At 36.0% G+C, this 24,252-nt stretch overlaps 1 protein-coding gene across 2 annotated transcripts in view; it reads left to right on the top strand.

Moving 5' to 3' along the window:
- AFF4 (ALF transcription elongation factor 4) overlaps positions 1-24,252 on the top strand; it is a 96,096-nt gene that overhangs the window by 19,875 nt on the left and 51,969 nt on the right. For both annotated transcript variants that reach the window (XR_013336163.1, XM_077768617.1), the window contains exons 2-5: positions 10,834-10,960; positions 13,563-14,357; positions 16,347-16,391; positions 20,459-20,545. Coding sequence is in view for 1 of the 2 variants with exons in the window: in XM_077768617.1 (XP_077624743.1) it covers positions 10,838-10,960; positions 13,563-14,357; positions 16,347-16,391; positions 20,459-20,545 (1,050 nt within the window). In the remaining variant the exon portion in view is untranslated. The remainder of the gene's footprint in view (positions 1-10,833; positions 10,961-13,562; positions 14,358-16,346; positions 16,392-20,458; positions 20,546-24,252) is intronic.

Genomic DNA, 24,252 nt, shown 5'->3' with positions numbered 1-24,252 from the left:
AAATGTCGGGACTCATGAGGCTTTTTGCTTTAATAAATATAGCCATTGTTATACAATTACAGTTTAATATCATTTGTTGTAAACTGGACTCTAAAATGATCATGATCTTAGCTCAAGTCTCATTTAGACTTTTGGAGTTTATTTATTTATTTTTTAATTTTTTTTTTGTGAGAGAGAGACAGCGTGAGCAGGGGAGGGTCAGAGAGAGAGAGGGAGATACAGAATGTGAAGCAGGCTCCAGGCTCTGAGCTAGCTGTCAGCACAGAGCCTAATGGGGGGCTTGAACCCATGAACTGTGAGATCATGATCTGAGCTGAAGTCGAATGCTTAACCGACTGAGCCACCCAGGTGCCCCTAGACTTTTGGAGTTTAAATAATTTAGTAATCTGAACAGCTCCATTTGTCAACAGTACATATGTTCTGAGAGAATAATTGAAAAAAAAAAAAAAACCTCATAGTAGGTTCTGAACACCATTTGAAAGAGGCAGGTTAAAGGTCACAGTTTACTTTTTAATCTTTTAAAAATAAATTTAAATTTGAAACGTTATAAGACTAATACATGTGTTTATTAAAATATGGAAGATGGATTTCTGGTTCATTGGGAAAGCACATTAAACCTTTTTTTTTTTTACTGTGCACTTATTGTACTTTTTTTATTGTGGAAAAACATCCATAACATAAAATTTATTATTTTAATCACTTTAAGTGTGCAACTCAATGGCATTAGGTATATTCACAGTATTGTGAAACCATCACCATTGTCTGTTTATAGAACTTTTTCATCATCCCAAACAAAAACTAAATACCCATTAAACACAATTCCCCATTCCTCCTCACCCCTCATCTCTGGCAACCACAATTCTCCTTTCTCATTCTGTGAATTTGCCTTTTCTATGCACCTCATATAAGCAGGATCATACACTATTTGTCTTTTATTAACTGGCCATTTCACTTTGCAAAATATTCTCAAGGTTCATCCATGTTGTAGCATGTCAAAATTTCATTCTTTTTTTAAGGCCAAATAATATTCCATTGTATATATGCCACATATTGTTTATCCATTCATCTTTTTTTTTTCTTATTCATTCATCTTTTGATGAACACTTGCATTGCTTCTACCTTTTGACTGTTGTGGGTAATGCTGCTGTGAACATGGGTGTACCTGAGTCCCTGTTTTCAGTTCTTTTGGGTATAGACGTAGGAATCTAATTGCTGGATCAAATGAAATTCTGTTATGCTCTTTGAGTAACCACCAAACTGCTTTCCATTCCATCTGCACCATTTTACATTCCCACCAGCAACGCTCAAGGGTTCTAATTTATCAACATTTACCAGCAGTTTTTGTTTGTTTTGATAATAGCCATCCTAATGAGTGCTGAAGTGGTATCTCATGGTGGTTTTGATTTGTGTTTCCCTAATGACTAATGATATTGAGCATCTTTTCATAGATTTATTGGTCATTAAAACATTTTTTAAATGTTTTTAATTATTTTTGAGAGAGAAAGAAAGACAGTGCAAACGGGAGGGTCAGAGAGAGAAGGAGACACAGAATCTGAAGCAGGCCCCAGGCTCCGAGTTGTTGGCATGGAGCCCAATACAGGGCTTGAACTCAAGGGCCATGAGATCATGATCTGACTCGAAGTCAGACGCTCAACTGACTGAGCCACCCAGGTGCCGCTATTGGTCATATTTTATTTTTCTTTTCTATTTTAAAATTTTATTTCCATTGTAGATAACAAAGTATTGCTAATTGGCCATTTTTAATATCTTCTTTGGAGAAATATTTTAGTCCTTTGCCCATTTTTCAATTAAGTTGTCTTGGCATTCTTATGGAAAATCAGTTATAAATATATGTTTCTGGACTCTCAGTTCTGTTTATTTGATTTATAGGGTTGTAGTAAGTTTTGAAATTGAAAAGTATGTGTGTCTTCCAGCTTGCTCTTTTGCAAGATTGTTTTGGCTGTTTGGGATTTTTTAAATTTTCATATGAATTTTAGGATCACATTGTCAACTTCTGCAAAGAAGTCAGCTGGGATATTGATATTATGTTGAATCTGTAGAGGAGTTTAGGGAATATGTCCATCTTAATAATTAAATCTTCTGATCCACGAATGTGAGATGTCTTTCCATTTCGTTAGGTCTTTCATTTTTGCAATAACATTTTATAGTTTTCAGAGCATGTTTTCTTATTTTTTGTTGAATTTATTTCTGAGTATTTTATTCCTAATGATGATATTGCATGTGATATTGCTAAGTGGAGTGTTTTTTTTTTTATTTGTTTTAAATGTTTTTATTTCTGAGAGAGACAGCGTGAGCAGGGGAGGGTCAGAGAGAGAGGGAGACACAGAATCTGAAGCAGGCTCCAGGTTCTGAGCTGGCTCACGAACTGTGAGATCATGACCTGAGCCGAAGTCGGACGCTTAACTGACTAAGCCACCCAGGCACCCCTGAGCAGAGTGTTTTATATGCATCTGTTAGGAATAGTTGGTTTATTATACTGTGTTCCAGTTCATTATACCAAATCCTGAGAGACTATAATGTTTTTCCTTATTTATATCCTTTATCTCTTGAATAACACCAGATTATTTTAATGTTAGGAGACCTTAGTTGTTTGTGAGAGGGGAAAAGGCAGGTTAAGCAGAAAGTTGGGGGGCCTGAGTTTTTTAAGGAAATGCACTGGTCTGCAGACTATTGCTAAGGCCACAGATGTAGAGGAATACTTGAGAAATGTTAGTAATCAAGGTTCCTTTTTAAGCTGTTAATATTCCTTTTTTTAAAAAAAAAAATTTTATAGAGGTATAATTTCATAAAATTCACTTTTTAAGTGTACAGTTGAGCGATTTTTAATCACTTTATAGAGTATGCAGCTATCATCACAGTTTAATTGTAGAACATTTCTATCACCCCAAAACAGTCTCTTGTCCTCATTTGCAGGCCTCCTTCATATTTTGTTTTATCCTTTATTCTTGTGTAATGGTAAATGCTCAGATACATTCAAATTCTTCTCTCAATTAATTATTATCAGAGTAAAATGGACATTTTATAAAAGATAAAACTGAAATTTAGGGAAGTTACTGAACCTAAAATGTATGTCTGGTATATGATCAGAAATAATAGTTATCTATATTTCATTTACTAAATCACAATGCCTCAACTGTTTATAGCTCAATTGAAGTTTGGAACTTAGATTACTTTGTTAAGGTATTTAAGAAATTAGTTAAGAGGTAATTGCCTATGTTAGTTTTTGGTTACTACACATTTTTGAGAATCTTTATTAGCAAGGATACCACTCTACATCTGGATTGTCAACAGTCCTTGCATACAACTAAACTACAGGAATCACTCACAATTTGAGGTAATGTGCATTGGGACATAAAAGGTCTTAACCTTTCCCATGATGATTATGGAGAAATAAGGGAGGACTTCTCTTTTGCCCCACAATATTCATTCAGTAGATAGTTATTACATGCATACTGTATACACTGAGTTATTCTTGATACTCTTCTGATATTGGTATTCTTTTTTTTTAATGTTTATTTTGAGAGAACGAGTGTTAGTGAGAGAGCACTCAGGTGCACAAGTGGAAGAGGGGGAGAAAGCGGAGAGAGAGAGAATCCCAAGCAGGCTTCACACTGTCAGCACACAGCCCCAGCGCAGGGCTCGATCTCACAAACTGAGAACATGACCTGAATTGAAATCAGGAGTCAGACATGTAATGGACTGAGCCACCCATGCGCCCAAGATTGCTATTCTTAATCCCTCTGTCATTGCCCTTCTTTTTTCCCCAAGAGATCCTCAGAATCTTATTTTATTTTTATTTTATTTTATATTTTATTTTATTTTATTTCATTTTTTAATGTTTTAATTTATCTCTGAGAGAAAGAGACAGAGACAGAGACAGACAGACAGACAGCATGAGAAGGGGAGGGTCAGAGAGAGAGGGAGACACAGAATCTGAAGTAGGCTCTGAGCTGTCGGCATAGAACCCCATGCAGGGCTCGAACCCACAAACCTTGAGATCATGACCTGAGGCAAAGTTGGACGCTTAACCAACTGAGCCACCCAGGAGCCCCTGTTTTTTATTTTTTGTTTTTTTAATGTTTTATTTATTTTTGAGAGAGAGAGAGAATGAGTTGGGGTGTAGAGAGAGGGGGACAGAGGATCTGAAGTGGGGTCTGCTGACAGCAGCAAGCCTGATGTGGGGCTCAAACTCATGGACCACAAGATCATGACCTGAGGTGAAGTCGGATGCTCAATTTTCTGAGACATCCAGGTGTCCCTGATTGAGTCATTTTGGAAAGCAGTTTGGTGATACAAATTAAAAGTGATACAGCATGTACCCTCTGACTTACACATACAGTAGTTTTATATACACACATATTCACTGTAATGTTTGAAATACTAAATTCTGGATATAACCCAGTGATCTGTCAGGGGCTTTCTGCTTAAATGAATACTGTACAGTCAATAAAAGAAGGAAAATTCGTATGTACTGATGTGAAACTATGTTCATTGTTTACTAAATGAAATAAGAATTGGATGTGTAATAATTTCTTCACGTGTATGACTATATGTGACTCCTCACATTATTATTTCAAGGGAATGAAATCGTTGGTGACTTTTAATTTCTAATTTTTAATAAGTTTTGAGCAAAGAGTATTTAAAGAGTTTTACTTTTGTAATTGGAAAAACGAAACCATTAAGGTTTATCTCTTTTGAAAAATGTGTAAGTGGAAGAATACTCCTTATTCATGTTTATATGAACAGCCAAAACATTTGCTGAGAGCCAGGAAAGAAGAGATAGCTAAATAGGGAGATATCCTATATCTTCTATATGAAAACTGTATATTCACATTTCAATGTTCTGGTGTTTAGCTTGTGAGAATATTAGTTGTCACATTCTGATGTTAGTACAGTTAGTTGACTCTAATTCTTACAGATATATTCAGCACCTAACAAATCTGTTTTTGAGTTTACCCTAAATAAAGAATGAAGTCGTCAGTCATACCATATATGTTGTGTCGCATCTACTTATTCTCACATAACAGCAATTATGGAAAGTCCTCCAAGTTCATTGGCAAAGATTTACCTCATTTGTTTATTATTAGGTGCGCCTGGGTGGCTCAGTCGGTTAAGCGTCTGACTTTGGCTCAGGTCATGATCTCACGGTTCTTGGGTTCGAGCCCTGCGTCGGGCTCTGTGCTGACTGCCAACTCAGAGCCTGGAGCTTGTTTCAGATTCTGTGTCTCCCTCTCTCTCTGACCCTCCCCTGCTCACGCTGTATCTCTCACTCAGAAATAAATAAAACATTAAAAAAAAAAAAACAACCCTAAGGTTTAATTATTTACCATTTTTTCTCTTCTTGGTCATTTCGTTATTTTCAGTTGTTTTACCATTAACAGCAGGGCTTCAGTAAATGTTTTTGTAGCTTCTGGAAGTACTGTTAATTCTGTGGGTTATAGCTCCACAAGTGAGGCTGCTCGACTGAAGGATGTATTTTTTCAGAGTTTGAAAAATCACTTTACCACTTTAATGACTATGTCATTTTAGAAAAATACTTGGCCATTGTTATTAAATAGAACATTTTAGATAAAAGATTTCTTTTCTCATTGGATTGAATTTTTTAACTATTGCCATCCCAGGTATCTTTGAGTTTATTTCTGGCTTCTGCTTTGGAGATCATTTAGTTCATTTCTGTGCACTGCAAGGCTATTTTGATGATGACTGCTTTTTAGTAAGTTTACTGTCTACTGTGACAAAGTCTTCTTGTTCTCTATCCAGAACTAAGTATATAATAGATGCTTCTTGCATATTTATTAAGTTAATATAAGATTTAATGAATAATAAACATTAAGTCTTGCTTTAGATAAATTTGGCATGCCTGTTACTTTAGGGAAACTGAAACTTGGCATGTTCATGGTGTCCCCTGCTAGCCAAGAATGGTATTACACTTTCTCAAGTGTAATAAACAGGGACATACAGGAAGAGTTGAGGAGAATTGGATGATAAATTTGAACTTGGAAATATGAAGGGACACATGTTAGACGTGAGAGAAATACTTTCAGCCTTAGAGAAGAGACTGTTTGATAGCACAGAGCAAGAACTGGGGCTCGAACTCATAAACCACGAGACCATGACCTGAGCTGAAGTCGGACGCTCAACCGACTGAGCCACCCAGGTCCCCCTCTACTGGTCTGTTCTTGTCTTTCCCTCCTGCTCTCCCTCCCTCCTTCACCCACCCTCCCTGTGTATATGCACGCGTGCGCTGCACAAACTTTTTTTTTCCCGCTCTCTCACTCACTCTCTACACTTACTAGATCTATCTTTAGATGGGTGCTAAACCATTTGAGAGTTGTAGACAGGATGATGACATTTCGAAATACCCACATAAGCTGTGTATGTCCTAAGGACTAAGGACATTCTCCTACATTACCAAATACAGTTATCATAGTTCAGAAGCTGAACATTGACAGGATTATCCGAAATACTGTTCGTACTCAAATTTCCCTCTTTCCCAATAATGTCCTTTACAGCCATTTTTGTCTCTCCAGGTCTAGTATCTGGGAAATGAAGGATCACGTATAGCCTTTAGTTGTTATGTCTTCTTGAATGTAGAAGAATATAAAAGTAATCCCAGCCTCTTTTTGTGTTTCTTTTCATGATACTGACATTTTTGAAGAGTTCAGGCCAATTTTGCAGAATTGTCCTCAACTGAAGTTTTGTCTGCTTATTCTTGATTAGACTCAGGTTAAATTTTTAGCAGGAAGACTACCTAGATATGTCTTTAGCCTCACACCAAAAGGCACATGATGTCATTTTATCCCATTATCGATAATGTTAACTCTGATTACTTGATTAAGGGTATTATTTACTTCTCTATATTAAAGATTTTTTTTTCTAATTAATGGTCTTTGGGGTGATACTGAATATTCCCTTTCCCCCCAGTTTTTTGCCCAGTTGTTTTAGCATCAATTTTTTTTTTTAAGAGAACACACATCTGTGTGTAAGTAGGGGAGGAGCAGAAGGAGAGGGAGAGAGAGAATATTAAGCAAGGCTCCATCCCACAACCGTGAGATCATGACCTGAGCCAAAATCAAGAGTCAGATGCACAACCTCCTGAGCCATCCAGGCACGCGCCGATTGATGATTTGGGTCTCAATTATTACTGTAGTGGTCACAAAAAAACTCATTTTCTAATTCTTTTATTTCTTCTACAGGTATTAGTTGACATTCTTCTATATAGAAGGGTGCTTACTCCCTGCTTTATTTCTCGTCGTTTTATTTTTTGCTGTTATCACTGTGGACATAGGGGTTCTTTCTTTGTTCATTTGTTTATATTCCCTTTTTGTCTTTGTTTATTTTGATGCTCATGTTGCTAAATATTTTTTAGTGTTTTTTTTCTTTCTTTTTTTTTTTTTTCTGAGAGAAAGAGACAGCATGAGCAGGGGAGGGGCAGAGAGAGGGAGACACAGAATCCGAAACAGGTTCCAGGCTCTGACCTGTCAGCACAGAGCCCAACGCCGGGCTTGAACCCATGAACTGTGAGATCATGACCTGAGCTGAAGTCAGACGCTTAACCAACTGAGCCACCCAGGCACCTTTGATGCTCAGGTTTCTAAATCTGACTGATGGGAGCACCTTCTGGCTGGTTCTCATGCCCTTTTCATATGTCTCCATGTGTTTTTGTGCATTTTCTGGCTCTTAAAACAAGATATTTTAAGGTCTCTCTGTACTTTATCTGCTGTAGTCTTGGAATGAGCTATTTCTTCAAGAACTCTTGTTCCATTTTCATAGAAAATGATACTAGAAATCAGAATTTGGGTGCTGAGTGTGCTTCTTTCTTCTGGGATTTTGGTGCTCATAGACTCTTTCAATGAACAGACCTGAAGACACTCAATAGTCAGGCAGGCAGGCAGATAGATAGAGATAGAGATTTTTAAAATACAAGCCTGTGTCCATTGTACTACTACTAATCCCCAAAGGTTTTTTTCCTTTTTATTCCTTTCTGTATTTATGTCTCTCTTCTCTCATAGGAACATGCCTGGATCCCCAGAAGTCTGAGTGTATTTACTCATTTGCTCAATCTTGTAGCAATGAAATTGCTATACCATTATGCTATACCATAGAATGCTGTTTGAAATAAACGTATCAACTTAAATACTTGATGGGTACTTAAAACAGTTTACCTTAAACAATTAAAAAATTTAGATAGCGAACTCTCCTTTCTACCTGCTATTATGCTTTAAAAAATTGTTTTATCTGGTAGTCCCACAGATTTGGTTTTGATGTAACAATTTGCTAATTTTAACTGAATCCTTTTTCATTATGGTGGTTGCAAATCTCCTGGGGGATATGCTATAAAATAGTTTGCCTATACAGCAGAGATATACTTCACATTGACTCATTTAAATTTCATGTTAATTTTAAGGGAGCTGAGATTACTGGAATGATTGCTTTGTGGGAAACTTTATCTTAGGCAGAGATTGATGTTCAAAAACACAGGAACACATATGGATCCGATAAATTAGATGTGAAAATAAGGCCAATCAGAAAAAAATTCGAGGGGCATCTGGGTGGCTCAGTCAGTTAAGTGCCCGACTTTTGGTTTTGGCTCAGGTCATGATCTTATGGTTTGTGGGTTTGAGCCACAGTTGGGGCTCTCTCTGTGGTGACAGCATGGAGCCTGGTTGCTTCTCTCTCTCTCTGTCTCTGTCTCTCTCTCTCTCTCTCTCCCCCCTCTTTCTCTCCCCCCCCTCTTTCTACCCCATTCCTGCTTGCTCTCTCTGTCTCTCTCAATCAAAGTAACTTTTAAAAAAAGTTTAAAAAGTTAGAGAATAAGAGCAGTAACTTGGATATTACTTCTTATAAGCAATCATTTAATCTTGATATGCTTTTTGGCAGTCTCATTAAAAGGAAATATTCAGTTGGATGACTTTCATTGTTTAAGGAAACACTTTTTTATTGGATTATTGGAGGACTTCTACTGTGGAACCATCTCTCTTTGTACAATAAATGTACAGGTGTTTCTTGCATGATTATTTTAGCACTTTAATTAAATCATGGTTTAAGGAAGGCATTTCTTTTTTTTAAAAAAATCGTTCAGGAATTGAAGTTACAAAGTGTAAGGAAGTTAGTATTGAACACATTCCCTAGACTCTTGGGATACAGATAACTTCCTGTGCTGCAGCACCACATGAAGAGGTGTAAGGGTTGTAGCATTGTTTCTGAAACCTGATTGTTAGTGATATACACTTATTAATTGGCTCGAGTCTTCTGGAGGATAATATAAGTTCTTTGGTTTCACTCTCTGAATACTGAAGTATAGATGTTTTCTGGTATTTATTAAAGAAAGAATCAAGTACTTTTTGTGGTTCTGTATGGTACTAAGTACCAGGGAAACCAAAGAAAGCACATATTATTTCAGTACCTCAAAAGAGCTTATATTCTTGTCTAAGTTTATTAGAATATTGTACACATAGAAACACCTGAATACACATTTAGAGCACTTAGAATATTTTTTTGAACACTAATTTGCTTTGGTACTAAATTGTGCAAATCAAAAAATTTCATTTGTGAATATTTACTTGCACTGCTCTGACCACTTATAAAAACCTTCAAAAGCATATTGGTTTTGCTCTCCTTTCTAATTTTACAATTATAATTTCTTTCCAATCTTGATTTACTTTAATTTTCTGATTAGATTTGATTTATAAATCATAAGGCTAGAAATGCTCTACACGTATAACCTGGTTTTTCCCTTTGGTCTCCAGCCAGATTCCCCACTCCCTTTAAATAAAACCAGGATAGGTGATTGACTCTATCCCTAGGGAAGAATGTTGCTGAGTCCCTGGTAATCCCTTGTCCCAGGGTTCACATCCTTTACATTGTTAACTGAAAGTCCCTGCTGCTATAAATAATGGTTTAGTGAACTAAGTAAGCAAATGGCAAGAAAAAAGGGAGAAACAAAGAATCTCTGAAATACTTTTCTTTGATTGATGTTATGCCCAAGGAATCTAGGAAACAGGAGATGGTGCATACCCATTTACAAAATTTTAATTTAATTCATCTTCTTTGGTCTGTTCTTCGTGAAAATACAGCATGCTGTAATGCTTATAGAAAAGACCCCCTCATTTTCCCCTCCACACCAAAAGACTTTTTCAGTACAATTTCGACTGTTACTAACCAAAGTTAATTTTAGACTCTATTGCTGAAAGCCTGTTTTGCCATTTATTGAGGTATTAATTGAAATCTTAATGTATTTAGAGCAGAAATGTCATTTTTTAGGGAATTGAGAGCAAGAGCAAAGCTGAGGTCAAACTGCCATAAAGATGGACACCAAGGAAGCTGTATTTGGGACAAAAAGAAATCAAGATAAGGTAGATGCAAAGTAGAGAAAAGCACTGGATCCCCGGGGGGAAGGAGTGGATTGTGTGCCCCTAATGGCAAAGAATAGTTAGATTTCTGAAGAGAAAGCCACGAAAAGTTTATAGGAAAAGCTAAGGATTTGGGTTTAAGTACTCCCTTCTATCTGACTGTGTACGTTTTAGCTGACTTAGCTAGCTGAATACTTTAAAAATTGATGAGGTTAAGTGTTTCAATGGGGTAGATCCCAATACTCTGGGCTAGTGTTTTCTGTCTCGATAGCTGTGAAAGACATTGTTGATAGCAGTTGGTAAAACCATTCCCAGTACCCAGCTTCAGCACTAATGCCTGTTACTGCCTGGAACTCGAAAGGGAATCTCCAGTTGAAGCCTTAAACTCCCCAAATGAGCACAGAACGTTTAATTTTTCCTTTCCTTTTTGTAATACAAAGACTGTGTTTTCTCTTCCTAGCAACATGAACCGTGAAGACCGAAATGTGCTGCGTATGAAAGAACGGGAAAGGCGGAATCAGGAAATTCAGCAGGGCGAAGACGCCTTCCCACCTAGCTCTCCTCTCTTTGCCGAGCCATACAAAGTTGTAAGTTGTTCTTTGAATGTTTTTCCCCCTAGTAGTGTGACAGTTTTGCTTTTAAGAAAGTGTTTAAAATTGAATTTTTATAGCAGGAAAGAGTTATTGTTATGTGTACCATTTAACTTTTTTTCCTTTCCTCTATATCAGAATGTCCTTTTTGGGGGTAAACTTGTCATTGGAGTATAACATATAGGAAGGTACACAAAACAAGTGTTTTAGCTGAAAGAATTTTCACAACATGAACAATCTTATATAATCAGTACCTAGATCAAGAAACAATATTGTTAGCATCCTAAAGTCATCCTCAAACCATAGCTTTTCCCATTTCCCCTTTGCTATCTCGGAGTTTTGAAAATGTGATCTGGATTAACTCAAGCATTCACCTCTATGTTCCTGGCTCTACAACTACCCCTAGGCAGGCATTTCATCATTCTGAATTAAATTGAAATTTTGTAAATGGGTACGCAGCATCTACTGTTTCCTAGGTTCTTTGGGTATAACATCAGTCAGAGACAAATATTTCAGAGATTTGTTTCTCCCGTGTTTCTTGCCATTTGCTTACTTAGTTAACTAAATATCAGTTACTATTAGTATGTTCGAATAAATGTGTCTTCACTATCAGCCTAGTTCCTTTTTCTGTTACCGTATACTAAGTTATCTTTTTTTTTTTTTTTAATGTGCTTAATTAACAGATTCCAGTTTAGGTTAAAAGCATGTTGTCAGAGACGTTCAATAAATTGAACCAATTGCTATTTTTATAGTTATCGTATTTGATTTGGGATTACATAAAATACTACGCATCACTTCTCATGACTCTAATGTAGTTGTAGTGGCCATAAATGTCTCTACTATTTGATTTGGCCTTGGCTTTCATTTTATCTAGCCTTACATTTTAAAGGCTTACGCTGTGTATAGTGGCTATAATAGTGTATATTGTAGCAGTAGTGACCATTGTGGGTTTGCAGTATGAGATTGAGAGTGTATTAAACTTTTTTTTCTGATGAAATAACACATGTTTTGAGATTACCCTTAAAACATTTGGTGTTTGTAGAGGCCCTTTATGAGATTTGTAAAAGCCATTTTTTTAGTTTTTAAGGATTTTCAATTAAAGAGTATACTGACATCATTTATATGAGTGTGACACGAAACCTGGGGTTTGGAATTAGGGTTTAAAGACGTTTTGAAAAAAATAGGGGTTTGGTCCAGTATCTTCAAATCATACTGCCATTTATTTTGTACTTGCAGTGTAATGAATTGTATTTGATTCCTGACCTTGGTGCTGTCTATATATTTACCTCTCTTGTTTCATAGGGGTCAGACTTATTTTCAAATAATCTAGAATCTCAAATTCAATTCATGCCAATCTCAAATAGTAGTGGTTGATTTCCTCTTTAATGTAACAGGAAGCTTACTCTTATTCTTGTAAATGAATGTGAATTAGTCCTAAAGCTTGTATTTATTATTATTGTATTTTATTATTTAAGAATGATTTTTAGTATTTATTTTTAAGGGCTTATGTATTTATTTTGAGACAGAGAGTCTGTAGCAGAGTAGGGGCAGAGAGGGGGAGAGAGCATCTCAAGCAGGCTCCACAGTTATCACAGAGCCTGATGTAGGACTCAATCTCATGAACTGTGAGATCATGACCTGAGCTGAAGTCAAGAGTTGGACACTCAACTGACTAAGCCACCCAGGGGCCCCTCCAAGAATGATTTTAAAAAAAATTTTTTTTAATAGTTTATTTATTTTTGAGACAGAGGGAGATAGAGCATGAGTGGGGCAGAGGCAGAGAGAGGGAGACAAGAAATCTGAAACAGGCTTCAGGCTCTGAGCTGTCAGCACAGAACCTGATGCGGGGCTCGAACCCATGAATCACGAGATCATGACCTGAGCCGAAGTCAAGACACTTAACCAACTTAGCCATCCAGGCACCCCCAAGAATGATTTTTAAAATTTAAAGTGTGTACCGTTGACTTCAAAACTTGGAGTGTTTGTTGGTCAGAATTAATAGAATTGTTATCTGAAACTTTATCAATGGATTTTTCATTCTTAATTTGTTGTTGACTTTTGTTAATTAGTCACAGTAACAGAAGGTATTAAAAGTTTTAAAAATATCAGTTGGGTATAACTTGTTTCATTAAATTTTTGTATCTCTTTCTCACGTTAGCATTGAGCTCTGTTGAACTCTTAAGTAATATAATGTTTTCCTAGCTTGCCAAAATAATGAGTGTTGACTCAGCTGCTGACCTAGAGCTGAATGACATAAAGGCACATTACTTGTCCTGCTTTTCAAAAGATTTTTACTACTGTTCCAATACATTTATTGGTGAAATTTGGATTTTTTCCCCTTCTGGAATCTTTTGTACATATTTCTCAATGTCCTTTAGAATATTTGTGTTTTAGCATAAATGTTTCTCACTGTCATTGTTTTTTCCACTATAAAAATTATATATTTGGAGTTTGCTTTTGAGATGGTAACCTTAAGATATGAGCTGAGGCTTCTCTTTGAAAAAATTCCTTTGTGTTCAAAGTATGGAAAGTCAGTTTAGAAGCATCTTTTATTTCTGCTTTTGCTAATTATATAATTTTATTTTACAATTTTTTGTAGACTAGCAAAGAAGATAAGCTATCAAGTCGTATTCAGAGTATGCTTGGAAACTACGATGAAATGAAGGATTTCATAGGAGACAGATCTATACCAAAGCTTGTTGCAATTCCCAAGCCTACCGTACCACCAACAGCAGATGAAAAATCTAATCCAAATTTCTTTGAACAGAGACATGGGACCTCTCATCAGAGTAACAAATGGACTCCAGTAGGACCTGCCCCCAGTACCTCTCAGTCTCAGAAACGGTCCTCCGGCTTGCAGAGTGGACACAGTAGCCAGCGGACCAGTGCAGGTGGCAGTGGCAGCACTAATAGTAGTAGCCAGAGGCACGACCGTGACTCATACAGCAATAGTGGGAGCAGCAGTCGGAAAAAAAGCCAGCATGGATCGGAACACTCCAAATCACGCTCTTCCAGCCCTGGAAAACCCCAGGCTGTTTCTTCATTAAGCTCCAGTCATTCCAGATCTCATGGGAATGATCACCATAGCAAGGAACATCAGCGTTCCAAATCACCTCGGGACCCTGATGCAAACTGGGATTCTCCTTCCCGCGTACCTTTTTCAAGTGGGCAACATTCGAATCAGTCTTTCCCACCTTCATTGATGTCAAAGTCCAGTTCAATGTTACAGAAACCCACTGCCTATGTGCGGCCCATGGATGGACAGGAGTCCATGGAACCAAAGCTGTCCTCTGAGCACTACAGTAGCCAATCCCATGGCAACAGCATGACTGAACTGAAGCCAAGTAGCAAAGCACATCTTACCAAGCTGAAAATACCTTCCCAACCGTTGGATGTAAGTCACACATTGAGAACTTTTATTTGTTTTTTAAATGTTTATTTATTTGAGAGAGAGAGAGTGAGTGAGGGAGAGTGAATCCCAAGCAGGGTCTGTGCTGTCAGCACAGAGCCCGATGTGGGGCTTGATCCCACAAACCATGAGATCATGGCCTGAACTGAAATCAAGAATTGGATACTTAACTGACTGAACCACCCAGGTGCCCCTAGAGCTTTTACTGTTATGACTCTGTGAAGCAGTTTGTTTCTCTCTCTCTCTTTTTTTTAATGTTTATTTATTTATTTAGAGAGAAAGAGAATGAGCCATGGAGGAGCGGAGAGAGAGAGAGAGAGAAAGGGAGAGAGAGAGAGAGAGAGAGAATCCCAAGCAGACTCTGCGCTGTTAGCACAGAGCCCATTGTGGGGCTCAATCTCAGGAACCATGAGATCGTGACCTAAGCTGAAATCAAGAATCAGAACTTAACTGACTGAACTAATCTCTGTTTTAATAATAAGGTGTATGTAAGTTTAAAAAAAGACTTGTCATTGACTCCCCAGTGGATCCACAGACCTGTTAGCTTCCCCTCTTGGACAGTAGAGAAAATGTCATTCACTGTTTTGAAATATTCACATAACAGTTATAGAATAAAAGCATGATCTATGAGATCACTATCTTAGATTTCCTCCTTTTGATTTTATGAAATAATACATATTGTGTTTAAAAAAATTAACTTGTATTCTTACTGTGATACTAATGAATGAGATGTGGGCAGTGGTTCATTGTAGGGAGTATTGGGATTTTGGGGCTCCATCGAGTTGGCAATGTTTTATGGTTTGGTTGCCATGATCTTTTTCTCTGGTTACACTTAAAGGTTTGAGGCAGCTGCTCTAGATTCAGAGTGGTGGTTTGAAATTTACAGCATTATAACTACCTACCAAAGTATCAGAATAACCAAAGAAATAGAGCATTCATTGTGAAGTAGAAGTTTTATCTTTTAATGTAAATTTTAAAATAAAAAATTTGAAAAGTAGTGTCAGTAACTGAAGTCATAGTTTATAGCTTAAAACGTAGTGGAAGGAATCAAGGATAGGTAAGATGCTATTTCAAGGACATTTAAACATTTTTCTTATAGCCTTGGGAAACTTGTTCATGGCATTTGTCATCTAATGACTCCTTTGCAAGAGAGCATTGAAGTGGTTGGTCATTTGTTCTTTCTTCAGACGACATGATCATTGGTGGTAGAATGAGTTCACACTCCAGCACTCAGATTCCTGATTGTGCTTTAGAATCAACAATTTTTCCGTGATTAATGAAAAGCCATATAAAATGTCCATTCTCTTCCAGACAAGAATTCTTTCAATAATAGTGCTTTTATTCTGTTTGTTAGTTTATATGAAATGAAATGATGTATTTCAGTATCATGGTATATTTTGTATATAAATAAACTTTAAAATTTTTGACAAGTTTCTCACCTGAAAAATAACATTTAAAAATTTATTTCTAATCTAAGTATAAGAAAGATAGGATTTAAAAAAAAATATTTATTTATTATCGAGAAACAGAGAGACTGAGCATGAAGAGGGGAGGGGCAGAGAGAAGGGAAGACAGAATCTGAAGCAGGCTCCAGGCTCTGAGCTGTCAGCACAGCACCCGACACGGGGCTTGAACCCAACAAACTGGTAGATCATGACCTGAGCTGAAGTCAGATGCTTAACCGACTGAGCCACTCAGTTGCCCCATGATAGGAGTTTTTAAAACTTCTGAAAAATACAAAGTTCTTCAAATCCCATACAGTTGGTAATTAAGATTTTTTAGAGCTTGAAAAATGTACATGAAAGGAACTTTGTCCAAAGGTTCTGATTAGTGTTATGATTTAGAGCAGTGGGATCATAAATACATCTTTAAATTTAATTTATTTTCTAATAATATTGTTAATCTGTGCAACAAATGCTAAAAATCTAATAATAAATGACTCCAAATCTAATGGATGCTTCTTTTCCTTTTAAGGCATCTGCTTCTGGTGATGTGAGCTGTGTGGATGAAATTCTTAAAGTAAGTTGTTGGCTTTTTTTTTTTTTTTAAATAGTTTCAGTCTTTTTTATTTATGATGCTCTGTTATCTTTTTCTTTCTTCTCCCCAATATTTCACAAAGAATCTGAAACAGGAAATTGCTTACATGTGTAACCTCATTATGTCCATAAAAATTAATTGACTCTATTTTGTTTATTTTCATAGTTTCTGAATCATTTGGTTTTTTTTACTGTCTGCCCTCAAAGAACTAGTTTTGTTTGTTTTTCACTTTTAAGTAAATTCCAAGTTTAATAGTTTGCCTTGAAAAGAGGACAAAAAGCATATATAGTTGCACTTTCTAAGTTAAATCCTACACTGAAAGACCTCTGAATATTGCTTATTTTGAGTGTTGAGTGCAGTATGTTTAAAATTGACACATGGCCAAAATGTGTATTCCTCTTTTGGGAAGAGAAAAAGTTGTCTGTTGGAAAAAGAGAAAGTCCAGGGAATTAAAGAGTGATAGTGACTGCTTTTGGCTCAGTAGAAAAAACCTGTCAAGTTACAGATTACTTGTACTTTTTGCATAAGCTTCTGAGTTACTGTGCCTATATGTGCATTTCACTGTGGATACTTCTGAAAGATGACTTGCGTTGCTGCTTCCACTTTATACTCTCCTTCCTTGCTTCAGCCCACTGCAATCTTTCATATACCTCTGTCATCCTGCTGAACCTGTTTGTCTAAGGTCATTATCTTTCCCTTCATTGGGGTCTTCGATTGAGTTCTCTGCTTTCTGCTGTTTTAAAGAATTGTTTTGTTTTTTATGGAAACCAACTTGACAATAAACTATAAAAGAAAAAAAAATGATAAAAGGTTAACAAAAAGAGTTGGGTTTTTTTTTTCCCCCTCCAGAAACCTCATTCTTCCTTCTTTGACTGCTATTATGCTTCACTGTTTTTATTTCCTTCCACCTTTCTTGTCTGATTCTCTGCCTTTTGGGAATCTTTGTGTTTTCTCTTTATGTATTTATTTTTAAAATTAAAAAAAAATTTTTTTTAATTTTAATTTTAGAAAGGGGAAGGGGACAAAGGGAGAGAGGGGGTGAGAGAGAGAGAATGAATCCTTAGTAGGCTCCATGCTGAACATGGAGCCTGACCTGAAGCTCGATTTTACCACCCTGGGATCATGACCTGAGCCAGAATCAAGAGTTGGATGCTCAACTGACTGAGCCACCCAGGCACTCCTTTTATCTTTTAAATATGGGTCTTTTAGTTAGTCCGAGGATTGTGGCTTATTGTTAAGCTGATTAAATATGGATCTTTTTTCTAGATTCTTCTTTTCTTTTTGCCCTGTCTTGATTTTCCTTTATTATTATGGCTTCAACTATTAGCAGTTCAGTCTTTCTCTCCTGCTTAGCCTCCTCTTGGTTGTGGTTTATGTCTCTTACTTACTTTGGAGCTATGTGTTCATTTGCATTTCTTGCTTTTTTTTTAGATTCACCATTAAAGGCAGATTTATCATATGTCCTTCTGTTAGTGGCACCACCATTCTCATGGGCTTATAAGTGTAAAGTCTTAATATTCTCTCATGTTCTATTTAATCACAAAACTGCATGTATGCTTTGAATATTCCTTGAAAACACCATTCCTTTATTTCCATTTCTGCCATCTTGAGCTTCAAAAATTGCAATATACGGTCCTTGATTTGCCTTTCTGCCTTGAGTCTCCCTGCTCCTCTGTCTTCTGTATTGCTACCAGATTCTCTCTTTAATCCATTGTCTTTAAAAGTTAATTTCCTTTTTAGACGTTTTCAGTGAGTCTCCAAGCCCCAAAGAAAGAATAGTGTCCAACTTTAACATTCCAGACCTTCCACAGGCAGGTTCTAACCTCTTTCGCTGTTGATTCACCACTTTTGCCAAATTGGTTTCACTCAGCCATACACTTACTTGCTCTTTTACCTTTTTAAAGTAAACTTTTGTGAAATATATTTCTCCTTTGTCTCCAGTCATATGCAGATTCTATTTTTTTCTTAGAATCCCAGTGAAATCCTTCTTTCCCTTAGGTCAGATTGTCAGATCACAAAGATAGTAACTCTTTCCTTTGAATCTCATATAGCATGCACTTTTCAGTTGCCAGGTATATAGAAAGTCTAATGGAGCATTTGTCTTTTCTATTGAATCCTCAAAAATGCATGGCATTTTTATTTTNCCACGAACTGCGAGATCATGACCTAAGCGAAAGTCGGACGCTTAACCGACTAAGCCACCCAGGCGCCCCTGCATGGCATTTTTATACCTGGAAAAATCTTAGATTTCTTTATTTAATTATCTCTTTGATGTTACTGACTGTTTATTCTACATGTTACATATATAGGGCTTGCAACATGGCCTTGGTTTTAATAGGTGCTCTGACATTTAATGATGGAGTTACATAGATTTTCTGTTGAGAGTACTTTGGTATTTGAAGTGTAAAATGCACATTGAAAATGTAGAGTGCGTGAGTTTCTGTTTCCTTTCCCTGTCTGCAGCATGTAAGGAACTTCTGGTCTCAGTTGCCTTCATGTTTTCTTGGTATTCGTAGTCATACTGTTTCTAGGAACTCCATCGTGAACTTAAAGAAAAAGACATTTTAATCTAAAAATGATATATGTTTATTATAAAAACGAAAAAGATTAATTTCAAGGCTTACTAATTGAGCACTGGCCATTATCAAGCCCTTCGGATACAGCGGTGATAATAATGATAGTGTTGCACCCTTAGAACTGACATTCTAGAGCAGGATATTGGAAATAATTATATAAATTATTTGAGAACATGAAATACTATTGAAAAATAAAGCATTGTAATAAGATAAAGAGCATTTACAGTACAGGTGATCTGTATGAGTTCCACTTTATGAGGTCCAGGTCGTATAGATTGTATCACATGACCATGTCCCTTCCTCCTCATGTCATTCTGTTCCCCAAAGGTAGCCAGAGATTTTTTTTCATACATAAACATTTACTAGCACATAGACTATGATTTGTATTTATTACTGAACAGTATATTGTGGACAGCATTTCATATTAATAGTTAAAATTTCTTATTTTACTTTCTGCTTGTGTTCCATTGTATGACTGGTAATTATTTCTGGGCTGTTGGATGTAATTGTTTCCATTTTTTAAGCAGAGGCCCCTTGATCATGTATCTTTACATAAGTGTGTGGGTATAGCTACAGAGTAATTCCTAAAAGTTGTCCCACCTTTAACTTACTGTATTTCTTAGTCTACCTGATGGCTTACTTTGAACTAAACGTCAGACATAAAACACTCCCTCCTTATTCTAAATCTGATTATCTCTCTTTCCCCTAGTCTTCTAATGTATACATTGTGATCTTATCCACATCTCCATGTGAAGGTAGTTGGCATATGATTAAACAGAAGGCATTGAATGAAATCATACTTATGGCCTTGCTTGTCTGTCCACCTTCTCATGTGCTTTTGATCTCTCTCTTCTGATTTCCTCCACCTGACCAAAACTTTCTATCAGTAAATGGGCTCTGCAGCCAGTCTTCCTAGGTTGCAACTGTGTGTCCATTAGTTACTAAGTGTGTGACCTTTAATAGACCACTTCTGTGCTTCAGTTTCATCCTACACAGAGTCAGGATAGTAATGGTATCTACCTCCTAATATCATTGTGAGTACTAAATGAGAAATAGACAGGTAAAACAGCACAGTAGGTGGCCCATTAAAGGCACACAGTAAGTGTTACCTCCTTTTCTTATTATTACCCCCTATTAACACCCCCATCACAGCTCTCACAGCCGGCTCTTCCTCAGTAGCATTGTACTGTGTGCCTTGTGTTTGATCACAGGCTGATTTCTGTGACATTTCACAGGTTTTTGCATCCTAACTCTGAGCTTCTTGAAGCCAGGGAATGTATATTATTTATCTTCCTACTTCCTGCCCCATAGTGCCTTGCACCCAGTTGTGCTTAATTAATATTTACTGATTAAATATGTATACTTTTGGAGGAGCTACCATGAAACCAGCATTTATAATACAAATCTGGTTTTTAGGTATGTAATTTTTATCCTTGAACTGGTTGAAAACAAACTGTAATAATTACATTTCAGGAGATGACGCATTCATGGCCTCCCCCTCTAACGGCTATTCATACACCATGCAAAACAGAACCTTCCAAATTTCCTTTTCCAACTAAGGTAAGTAAATAACATGTGTCTTTGATACTGTTAGAAAACTCTCAATGGCTTGACTAAAATCATATGAATTCAAAGTTGTCTTGCCATTCCCATTCAGTGGGAGACAGACAATAAATAAATGAATAAATACAGAAGTTCAGATAGTGATCATTGCTATGAAGAAAATATTACAAGATAACGGATTCAAGAACAACTTGGATTAAGAAGTTCTTGAAAAAGCTTTGGAGGCAATTGGGAGGAGAATGAAAAGGCATCAAAGTTTGTTGCAAACTGTTACTACCGTAACAGGCTGCAGGCCTTAAGCCTTCTCAGACTGTTGTCTAAGGAACTCCTTTCCATTGGACACAGCAACCATAGCTATGTGCTGTGGATAGAGGTTCCTCAGACAGCAGTTCGCAACTCATCTACAATCAGCAGGTACACTTTTTTTTTTAACATTAATTTGTATTTACACAAACAATATAAGAATATATTCTCCTTGTGGAAGTTTGATTAGGACTCCTAATAATAGCTTTCCCCAATTTTGCCTCCTCCATCTTATCAGAGCTACTTTCATACATACCTTTGCAAGTCTTTTCATATGTATTTACATACATATATATGTAATCATTACATGTAAGCACTTCTCATGTACTTTATTTCTGCACAGGTTTATTCTGTATTTTTAATCAGCAACAGGTCTGAGAGACCTTTCCATGTTATTATGTATCTTTATTATATACTGATAATATATTAGATATAGAGGTATTTCATTTCTTTTATTTGCATCCATGGTATATATGAATGTATCTTAGTTGAATTATTTTCCTTTGGTGCCTAAGTTGTTGCCAAGTTTTCATTTCTGCAAATACTGCTTTAGTGGGTATCTTTTTCATGCCTTCTTTTGTTCATAGGAGTTTCTTTTGGGTGAAAAGTAAGAAGTAGAATTATTGATCGTATATTTAATATTTATTCTCAGATTCCCTCCATATCGGTTGTACCAGTCAGCGCTCCTCCTTGTATTCCCTATTATTCCTTACATGCACATCACCATTTGTTATTTTAAGCTTCAGTCTTTTGAGTACAAGATGGTATTCCATTTCCAAGATTGCTCGTGAGCTTCATCTCTACACATTTGTCATCCGTGTGAGTTCTTGGTGGATGAATTTTCCTGTTTTCTCTACCCTTTGGCTTATGTCCTTCAGTTAAAACATTTTAGGAGGATTTCTTTTTGTGTTTGTTGTTTTGTTTGAATTCTGCATTTAATAATTTCTTCTGTGTGCTGTCAGTATATCTCCCAGTTAGAATCCTTTCAAGTATTACGGTCTGGAAGATTTAATTTTGATGAATAAGTAGAATTTTCTCTTTCACAAAGCTTTTGCTTTTTAATGTCTTGTTAAAGAAGCTTTCTCCTTCCCCAGGATTATAAGCATACCCTCTTATTTTTTATTTTAATGTAATTGCAGTTTTGAGTAACTGAACATTTCTGTTACTGCCAAGTCACATCGTGTTTCTTTGTAGTCTGCCTCACTCTCACCACCACCCCTCACAATTACTGACCTGTTTCATGTAGCTGCAGATAAGTTTTGCTTTTTCTAGAATTTTATGTAAACGGAAGGCACACAGTGTGTATTTCTTTTGTATATATGTTTGCCGCCTTTTGTTCAGCTTCTATTTTTGAAATTTGTCCATGTTCATGAATGTATCAGTAACTTGTACTTTTTTCCTCTGAGTTTCTTTTTATTTCTGTTGTATGAAAATACCAAAATTTGTGTATCCCTTTACCTGTTGATGAACACTTGGGTCTTTTCCAGATTTGTGCAATTAAGAATAGAGTATCTATAAATACTTACTTACAGGTCTTTGTGTGGACTTAAGTTTTCTCTTTTCCGGGATAAATACTGGGTTATATAGTAAAAAGTAGATTTGCTGAGTCGTACGCTGAGTTCATGTTAAGTTCATACTAAACTAATATTTTCCAAAGTGATTGTATCACACTTTTACCTTCCCCCACTCACATCCTCAGTGGTATATGATAGTTTGATTTGTTCTGTGTCCTTCGCGGCATTTGGTATCGCCAGTCTATTTAACTTTAGCCATTTTACTGGGCATGTAGAGGTATCTCATACTGATTTCAGTTTGTAATTTCCCTGATGACTAACATTGAACCTCTTGTTATGAATTTATTGATCATTCTTCTTTTGGAAGTGCCAGTTCAAATCATTTGCCGTGTGTGTGTGTGTGTGTGTGTGTGTGTGTGTGTGTATGGCACAGCTAGATTGGGAGTTTTCTTTAATGTCTCTATTTGGTTTTGTTATCCGGGTAGTGCTGGCTCTTTAAAAGGAACGGGGAAAAATTCTCTTCATCTTTTTATTTTGAACTGATTTGTGGAATTTAGTATTAATTCTTCCTTGACTGTTTTAATACAGTTCAACAGCAATGCCATCTGGGCCCATAATAATCTTTACTGGAAGGCATTAATTTCAAAATAATTTCAAAATTTTTATTAGATGTAGAGCTACTCAGATATTCTGTTCCTTGTGTCATTTTTGTAATTTGTTTAAGTAGTCAAATTTATTGACATACAGTTTTATTTGTAAATAATATAAATATTTATTCTTTTAATGCCTCTAGGATCTCTACTAGTCATTTTTTCCGTGATATTGGTAATTTGCGTTTTCTCTCTTTTTTTCATTTTCTTTTATTAGTCTAGCTGGAAGTTTATCTGTTTTATTGATCATTTCTAAGAACTGTCTTAATTTTTTCAGTTTTCTATTTCTTTGTTTTTTCTTTATTGGGGTTATTGTCTTATTCTGCTTATTGTGGGTTTCATTTACCTTTAACTTCTTTCTTAATTTTCTTTTATTTTTTAATTTAAATCACAGTTAGGTAATAACATACAATGTGCAATACTGGTTCCAGGAGTACCAGCAGTTTCTTTTAACTTTTTCAGATAGAGGCTTAGATAATAGATTATAAAACCTTTCTTGTTTCCTTTACTTAAAACTATCAGTTTACCTCTGAGCCCTGCTTTAGGTGTGTGTCACAAATTGTGTTATACTGTGTTTTTATTATTATTTATTGCATAGTATTTCTTTATTCCCTGTGTGACTTCTTCCTTGATCCATGGGTTATTTAGAAGCATGAGGTTTTATTTTCAAATATTGGAGGATTTTCCACATACCATTTTGTTACTAATTTTCTAATTTATTTATATTCTTGTTAGAGAATGCTATATAATACTAGTTTTTAAACATTTATTAAATGTTTTATGGCCATTATATGATCTTTCCTGCTGACTGTTTGATGTACACTCTATAGAATATACTCTGTATATATCAGATCAAGTTAGTTGAGAGTGGTTGGTCTGCAGTTTTACAGACTTTCTATTCTGTCAAGTAACAAAAGGAGAGTGTTGACATCTGCACCTGTATTTATAGATTTTTCTGTTTCCTCTTTGACTTTTGTCCATTTTGGGTTCATGTGTTTTGAAGCTTTATTATTAGGTATGTACACATTTAGGATTGCTGTATCTTTCTGATAATTTCATCTTTTTTTTTCATTAGGAAATGTCTCTTTTTCTATCTGGTATTAATGCTTGTTCTGAAGTCTGCTTTGTCTGATATTCATGTAGCCATTTAAGCTTTCTTTTAATTTACTGTTGACAAGGTTTAACATTTTCTATTCTTTTATTTTTAATCGATTGGTGGCTTTATATTTAAATGAGT

The sequence above is a fragment of the Crocuta crocuta genome, unplaced genomic scaffold, assembly GCF_008692635.1.
Source record: "Crocuta crocuta isolate KB4526 unplaced genomic scaffold, BGI_CrCroc_1.0 scaffold64, whole genome shotgun sequence".
In the NCBI taxonomy this organism is placed as follows: Eukaryota; Metazoa; Chordata; class Mammalia; order Carnivora; family Hyaenidae; genus Crocuta; species Crocuta crocuta.
The sequence above is the reverse complement of the archived record's forward strand: the minus strand, read 5'-3'. Positions and strand labels throughout refer to the sequence as shown.